The following is an 8,312-nucleotide window of genomic DNA, read 5'->3' as shown; positions in this document are numbered from 1 at the left end:
GATGTGAGACTTCCTCGTAGACTTCTTTTCTTTCATACCGGCCAGCGCGCCGGCAGCCTCGAGTTCGGACTTGGTCGCAGCTCAGATGGCTTTAGAGACAGGGGCGCGGAGGATTTTGCAGCCTCGCTCGAGGAACTTTGTCCAATTTTTTCGTACTTCTTCTAATCTTCGAGGCTCGAGGTCTTTAATTTTGCTTTCGCACCTCGAGCACGACCCTTGATTGGCTGTCATCCTTCTTTGAAGTCACTGCCACGGCCTTAGGAGCGGTGCTCTCGGCCTTTCTCTTTTTCCACCTGCCACTGCTGCCAACCTATTCCGAGCCTGTCGCGCCAGACTCTCGTGCCCATTTCAAGGTCTTGCGAGGTTTGGGATGAGGCTTAACATCGACCCCAAGTTCCTCGAACACACGGTTGACCCGAAGCTCGTGTGCAATGATCTTTCGAGCTAACATCAGCTAAGTCTCAGTACTCGGGCCAATTATATCAACAGCATGCCTCTCAACATCCTCTGCAAAAAGACCGGGGTTGGCATCCACGGGCAGCTCCACTCCAAAGCAAGGGTAGAGGAGCGGGCTAGTACTCCACAGAACGTCTTTTGGCACAATCTCCAATGGACTCCACCCATCAGAAAGGGGCCAAATATTGGCTGCCAAAAACTCTTCAACAAGATCCAGCCGGGTATCGACTTCGAGTCCGGGAGGAAAGCGCCCTTGCACTCCTTGTCTGCCTTGGACCTTGTAAATGCAGGGGTAGTAGCAATATCCATAGGGCCCAGGGGTGCATAGAAGGATAGAAAGATCGGTTGATACCAGACGCATCGGCCCTGTCAATCTTGATATAGAACTAGTAGCTTAGCCAATTGTCTTCTCTTCTATTCTTCTGGGCATAAGAAAGCTCAATCCTCTTGATTCCTTGCTTCTCGTCGGCCTTGTACAAATCCTGGTCCTCCGCAGCCTCATTGCGAAGCCCAGCTTGTTTAGTGAACTCTTCTGATGTCATGGGCCTAGCGGTTTGCATAATACGATCCAGCTGCAAGGCATCGAAACATCATCTCCAAAATGACAAGCAAGGGAAAATGTCACACTAAAAGAGAGACACAAGTAACATTGTTACCTTCGAGATCCTCGAGACCAAGGAGAACAGCATACAATGCATGAATCTTAAAGCACGGAAGCAGTGAGCAAAAGCAGGAGCGCAAGGGTTTTAGCCGCGAGGGTAAAAACGAAAGCGACCCCACCTCCCTCTTTTATAGGCATGGTAAAATGCGTGAAATGGCGCCTATAACCACGAGCTAGATACGAAGGGTCACCCAATAGGAAATCAACACGTAAGACCAAAAGGGTAACTGTCGGCTCATTTCTAACCGATGCTTGAGGGTGATGTTTTTTGGGAGCAGATCCTTAAGTCGCGGGTTCGGTTGTCGGTGTCAAGCCTTGCCCACGAGGGGCTACTGTTGGGGATCGCCCAAAAAGATGGTCACCCTCGAGGTCGTTACATTTAGCGTCAACAGTTGCTAGCGCAACATGTTAGAACCAGCTCGTTGCAGTTTTTGTAGAGCTCGGAAGTCGTGATCCGTCAGACAGCAAGAAGAGTATGCTATTTAGCGTCAACAGCTTAGCCCCTCAAAATAATTAACCTCGGGTGAGGACCCCTAACCTTGGGTGGTTAATCTGGCGTGGAAAGTAATCATAGCCTTGCTATCCTGAATCTTACCTCGAAGCCCGGAGGCAATCACAGATCGCCAGACACTAACCAAGCTTGACCTCGAGCAGTCGAAGCTAACCTCGAGTGCTGAGTTATTTAGTGTCTCATGCAGGATCGCTGAATCAGGTCAAGGAGCAGGGCGCGAGGCTAGCGTCTCTTAGGTGCGAATCTATGGCGATCATGACTCCCGAAGCTAAGATGGCTTCGGTCACGAGGTCAGGAAGCGTGGAGGCGTTGGAAATGTGAAGGCGTGATTTATGGAACTATGTGAGAGCGTGAATCATGGAGCTGACTAAAGGCGTGAGAAGCGTGATCCAAGGAGGAGACCAAGTTATACAAGTTACCTCCATGTAAAGCATATTCTAGGATTGTAGTGGGTGAGTGAGGGTAATTGCGGAATGCAAAATGTCCTCCGAGATACTATAAAAGGAGAGCCCTACCCCGATGTAAACATATGTTCATTTCTTTGGAATTGAATTGCATGGACTGCTCAAACCTCATTGTGTTTGAGCCTCCGCGAAGCCTGTTTTCCAACATAATTGGAAACGTTTCTCACCCAAACCAGAACCACCTTACCGCTCATGTCGGACCCACCTATCATGCAATTGAGAGAGGATAAGGTGGAGACCCATAAAAACCACAAGTTAGAAAATGTTTCTACAAAAAAACCAATTCCATTTTTACCGATGTGTTTCCTACCCGCCCCACCGTACGCACTCATCATCTTTCCTCCGTCCCTGTCAGTCACGTCTCCTCTGTTTTCTCCTTTTCTTCTCTGCCGCGCTCCTCTTATTCCCCGGCAACGGCCCAATCCCCGGGTGGATGTGACCCAGCAGTGGCTGCCCCATCCCTGGAATGAGGTGCAGCGCTGGTGTGGGCGCTCTCGGAGGAGGTGGCCATGGCGAACTACACAGGAGCGGTGGCGGCACCCAACGCTCGGCGGTCCCTTTCCTCCCAGCGACGCAAAAGAGCGAACCGGAGTGGTGCATGGTGAAAGGCCCTCGGCAATGGCAGATGGTAGGTAGGAGATGCACCGCTCTCCGTCATGTGAGTCTGTCCCCAACACATCCCATCTCGCCTCTGCCTCGTACTCCACCTCGTGGCTCAATGGAGGTGCTTCCTCGCCGTCAGGCACGCACGCAACTTACTTCACTTCTTGGCTCCCGGTCTCTCCTGTGGCCGGATCGATGCCAGGGCTAATCCTCAATGGGTCTCTACTATGAATTTTAATCAAGGGCGACAGGATCGGAGTTTCGAACATATGACTATCAGGCACACACCAAGGGCTTGTTTGTTTCAAGCCTTTGTTTTTCTGCCTGGGCTAGGCAGACTGCTCACCGCCATAATTTGTGTCAATTTTTTATGTTGAAAGCACTACTAAAGTGTGATCCATTTCAATTAGTTCGAGCTCAAAAGCCTCCATAGATTTGAAATTAAAATTCATCAAAGTTAGATACATTTAGACTTGTGCGAGCTTCTGCTACTGGTCGGATCCGCCGCCACAGTGCCAATGCCAATGCCATATCGCACCATGGGTGCCACCCAGCAGCGTGCATGAACTGCATCAAGTTGCAGAGCCGTCGGTAGCATCCATGAGCTGCCCGTCTACCAGTGCGCCGACCAACTATTGCGAGCGCCGCTGTCACTACACGCAGCTCATCTGAGAGAAAAGCATGCCAATTAATCCAGCACCAAACACATATTTTATTGGAATCTCGATCGTCTCGTGTTCCTCTTGGTACACAACATACATGAGGACAGTGGTATATAGTCGAGATAAAAATTAATATATAATAGCACATGGGCAAATAAAGAAAGTCTGCGTCGGGTGCAGTTTAATAAAAAGGATGATTATTCGATAGGATTCTCTCATAAAAGATCAGATCTGGTCGGTCCTGTCTGATCTGATCTAGTGATGATGCAGAAAAGAAAAAAATAGCATACTCTTCTTGCTGTCTGACGGATCACGACTTCCGAGCTCTACAAAAACTGCAACGAGCTGGTTCTAACTTGTTGCGCTAGCAAGCCGTGTGTTGTGCACACTAGTTGATCAGCCATGGCGGCTCCAGCGCTAGCGCACCTCTACGAACACGCATCTCCAGAGTCCCTAGCCCTCCTCTTCTTCCTCTTCCTCGTCGCCGTGCACTTGGCAACACCAAGGTCAAGAACAGAGAAGCTGCTCCGGAAGCTACCGTCGCCTCCGTTCAAGCTCCCGATCATCGGCCACCTCCACCTCATCGGATCCCTTCCCCACCACTCCCTCCGCGACCTCGCCAAGAGGCACGGGCCCGACGTGATGCTCCTCCGCCTCGGCGCCGTGCCAACGCTCGTCGTCTCCTCCCCACGCGCCGCCAAGGCCGTCCTGCGCACGCACGACCACGTCTTCGCCTCCCGGCCGCACTCCGCGGTGGCCGACGTCCTGTTCTACGGCTGCACCGACGTCGGCTTCGCCCCCTACGGTGAGTACTGGCGCCAGGCCAGGAAGGTGATCACCACCCACCTCCTTACCGCGGCGAAGGTCCGGTCCAACCGCGCCGCCCGCGAGCAGGAGGTCCAGCTGGTTTTAGCCAAGGTGACGGCCGCCGCCGCCATGGGCATCGCGGTCGACGTCAGCAAGCTCTTCAGCTTCTTCGCCAACGACATCGTGTGCCAGGCCGTGACGGGCAGGCTCCCCAGGGAACAAGGTCGGAACCAGCTGTTCCGGGAGCTGTTAGAGACGAACGCCAAGCTCCTGGGGGCATTTAACCTGGACGACTATTTCCCGAGCTTGGCGAGGTTGGACTTGGTATCGGCCAAGGCCGTGAAGCACAGGAAGATATGGGATGACCTTTTGGACAGCCTCATCGACAAGCACAAGACCAAGCCGGTCGATGGTGAGGACGAGGAGGACTTCATCGATGTGCTGCTCTCCGTTCAACAAGAGTACGGCCTGACCAGAGACAACGTCAAGGCAATACTGATGGTATGTTTATTTTTCACGAGAGGTACATATGAGACGTTTCATGGACTAGCTTGGTTAAATTTGATTTGGAGTTCTACTTACCGATATGTTCATGTAGGACATGTTTGAAGCTGGGACGGACACAACCTACATAGCACTAGACTACGCCATGGCTGAGCTGATGCGGAATCCCAAGGTGATGACCAAGCTTCAAGCTGAGGTGCGGGGGTGCGCAACCAAGGGGAAGGAACTGGTCACTGAACAAGACCTGAGCGGCATGAGCTACCTGACGGCGGTGATGAAAGAGTCAATGCGGCTACACGCGCCGGGGCCTCTTTTGATACCCCACTTGTCCATGGCCGAATGGGAGGTGGAGGGATATACCATACCCTCTGGGACACGTGTAATCGTCAACGCGTGGGCTCTAGGCAGGGATTCCACCTACTGGGAGAGTGCAGAGGAGTTCATGCCCGAGCGGTTCATGGAAGAAGCCGTGGATGCTGCTTCTGACTTCCAGGGGAACCACTTCCGTTTCTTGCCGTTTGGGTCTGGGCGAAGGATGTGCCCGGGTATAAACTTCACCACCGCCACTTTCGAAATCATTCTTGCCAACCTCATCTACCACTTCAACTGGGAGCTTCTGCCGGGGTCGACAGGCGTCGATATGTCAGAGTCGTATGGGATGGATGTGCACCGTAAGGAGAAGCTTCTTCTTATCCCTCGCATGGCTCAGGATGTCTAGCTTTCTGAATTATTGTATCACATTTCACACCTGTTTGCAAATAAATATATGTAAGTCAATCTCAGCTGCTATGAACAACAATAAGTGCTTTGTTTCCAACGTAGAGTACTAATGAGAGCTTTGTTTCCTAGAAAAAAGAGATGTGAGTCGATTGAGTAATAAGCATTCTATGCATTTCTATCCATCAACAAATTTTGCCCTTTTAAATTTCTGTTCTTACCTATTCTGGAATTTATCCCCTGTTGTTGCCTTTAGCTTTCACAAATAAGTTTTATAACATATTATATGAGCTCTTTTACGGAACACAACACTAGACTATACTTGTGTTCGAAAATGATTAGTATAAACATATCTGACGGTCAAGATTTATTACATACTACTGAAACCTACGCCTGTGGTATGGGTAGTATACATGAGTAGTATAGGTAGTATAAGGGTATCATGGTAAGAAAGCACAAATGGCACCACTATAATTTTATTTTTGATACTAGCAGAAAGTTTTAAAGACCATTCTATTTGAAATATCACTTTTTACATTATAATAATTACTAAATTATCCATAATAATGAACAGTTAGATCTTATATGTATACTATATACTAGTAAGTAGTAGTATTGTGGATCATAAAAGAGCTGTTCATTTTGTAGGAACGAGCCTGGTTTCCTTAAACAAAAGAGATGTGAGACGGTTGAGTGATAAGCATTCTTGACGTGTTGCAAATTTCGGGTAAAATTTGTTCAGGTGTGTGGCTTAGCGTCCATTTGTTTCGCCTGACGTTTCTTTTGTATTAACGAGCTTGGTTATGATGGGTCCCTGTTAAGAAAACGTGTTGGTGTAGGACTTTGTTAAAGACCTGCTCACGTACAGCGCATGGCAATCCTGTCAAGGTACGTCGTACAGCAAGGATTAGGCGCACGAAGCTATCTAGTTTCATGAGATAAAGACGTAGAATATTGTAACAATCTTGTAACAGATAAGAAGACAGTTAGAGATAGGGAGGTTTAACCGTGTACTTGAAAGTCAAGCTGTAATCTATCTCCATGTAATTGTGACAGCCTCCGGCACTATATAAACGCGGAACCGTGGGATGCGAGTTTGCTAACCACGTTTACCAAATAGCTTTACATATTTACATGGTAATCAGAGCCATCTTCATCTAAGAAGCGTCGACGTCATGGCGACATCCTCTTCCTCGGCGACAGCATTGGCGCCGCTTGGTCCCCAAGTCACCGAGAAGCTTACCAGAGATAATTACGTGTTGTGGAAGGCGCAAGTTCTTCCACCCATCAGAGGGGCGCAGCTATTGGGAATCCTAGAGGGATCCGTCAAAGCCCCATCTGAGTTTCTGGAGATCGTCAGGGAGGACAAATCCAAGGAGATTGTCAGCAACCCGGCATATTCCTCATGGCTGGCGCAAGACCAGCAAATTCTCGCGTTCCTATTCAACTCAGTTACAAAGGACGTGCTCGGACAGGTTGCAACCCTGTCCTCATCTGCAGAAGTGTGGGCGGCGCTGGAAAATATGTTTTCCGCCCAATCCCGAGCAAGAGTGACTCATCTACGGATGCAATTGTCAACTCTCAAGAAGGGAAGCATGACGAAGTCAGTCTACTTCAACAAGATGAAAGCACTCGCCAACGAGCTTGCCGGCGCTGGGAAGAAAGTAGAAGACGATGAGATTATATCTTTCATTCTTTCTGGCTTGGACAGTGAGTATAATCCTATTGTTACTTCTGTCATGGGTCTGATCAGATTCCTTTGAGCGAATTATATGCTCAGGTGATGGCATATGAAACAAGGCTGGAGATGTTGCGTGACAACTCTGGCAGCCAGTACATGTCGTCTGCCAATTCTGCATCCAGAGGTCGCGGTGGTGGTTATAACCCACGTGGTCGTGGGAACTTTGGCCGTGGCTGTGGAGGAAATCGTGGAGGCCGAAGCTATGGTGGTGCCGATGATGCTCGTCAATCTTTTAGGAGTGGCGGCCAGGGAAACAACAAGCCAAAGTGCCAAATTTGTGATCGGCCAAATCACACAGCAAGAGAGTGTTGGTATAGATACGATGATGACAATCAAGCGAACAGCAACAAGACATCCAACTCTAGCCCTGCTGCAGCATATGGGATTGATACAAATTGGTATGCAGATAGTGGCGCCTCAGATCACATCACTTCCAATTTGGAGAAGCTGACTGTGCAAGAAAAGTACGGCGGTCGAGATCAAGTATACTCTGCAAGTGGCCAAGGTATGAGGATTAATAATATTGGTCATTCTATTTTGCAAACCCCCTCTCGCAATCTGGTCTTGAGAAATATTCTTCATGTTCCAAGCTCACATAAAAATCTTGCATCTGTCCATCGCCTCACCCTTGACAATAATGTTCTTGTTGAATTTCATCCAAACTTTTTCCTTATCAAGGATTGGGCAACGAGGAAAATTCTTCATCGAGGAAGATGTGAAGGGGGTCTCTATCCCTTGGTGCCGCACAACTCAGATGGCAGCCCAAGCAAAGAAGTCCTCGCCGCAGTTAAACCGACGATAGAACGGTGGCATAGTCGTCTAGGACATCCTGCTTTTCCTATAGTATCTCGTATTCTTAGAGATCATAACCTACCTTTTATTAGCAATAATACTATCAATTCAGTGTGTGATTCTTGCCAAAGAGCTAAAAGTCATCAGCTACCTTATTCCACATCTGAGAATTCCGCTCCTGCTCCTCTTGTTTTGATCCACTCCGATGTATGGGGGCCAGCGCCTACATCTGTTGGGATGTTCACCTATTATGTCAGCTTCATTGATGATTTTAGTCGCTACACTTGGATTTACCTCCTTAAAAATAAATCAGATGTGTTCAATGTGTTTCTAGACTTCCAAAAATTAGTCGAAAGACAATTTGATAAGAAAATCCTCTCTATGCAAACAGATT

The 8,312-nt window shown here is 48.8% G+C and overlaps 1 protein-coding gene and 1 non-coding gene across 2 annotated transcripts; both read left to right on the top strand.

The window, feature by feature from the left end:
• Positions 1-3,663: 3,663 nt before the first annotated feature.
• On the top strand, positions 3,664-5,450 carry LOC117866956 (indole-2-monooxygenase). The gene is made up of 2 exons (XM_034751265.2): positions 3,664-4,665; positions 4,763-5,450. Exons 1-2 carry the CDS (start codon positions 3,760-3,762, stop codon positions 5,384-5,386), a joined length of 1,530 nt encoding a protein of 509 aa, XP_034607156.1. The 5' UTR covers positions 3,664-3,759; the 3' UTR covers positions 5,387-5,450.
• A 1,596-nt stretch (positions 5,451-7,046) lies between these two features.
• Positions 7,047-7,181, top strand: LOC117834913 (small nucleolar RNA Z247). The gene has a single exon (XR_004635866.1). It is a non-coding gene; the product is annotated as a small nucleolar RNA Z247 (small nucleolar RNA).
• The last annotated feature ends 1,131 nt before the right edge of the window (positions 7,182-8,312 follow it).

Source organism: Setaria viridis, chromosome 8 (genome assembly GCF_005286985.2).
Source record: "Setaria viridis chromosome 8, Setaria_viridis_v4.0, whole genome shotgun sequence".
Lineage (NCBI taxonomy): Eukaryota > Viridiplantae > Streptophyta > Magnoliopsida > Poales > Poaceae > Setaria > Setaria viridis.
This window is presented reverse-complemented; position numbering and strand designations above follow the sequence as displayed.

Bases quoted from the DNA above. Each gene is read 5' to 3' on its own strand.
- LOC117866956 (XM_034751265.2), top strand. From the start codon at position 3,760: ATGGCGGCTCCAGCGCTAGCGCACCTCTACGAACACGCATCTCCAGAG. The intron at 4,666-4,762 runs GTATGTTTATTT...ATGTTCATGTAG, and splicing joins ACGTCAAGGCAATACTGATG to GACATGTTTGAAGCTGGGAC.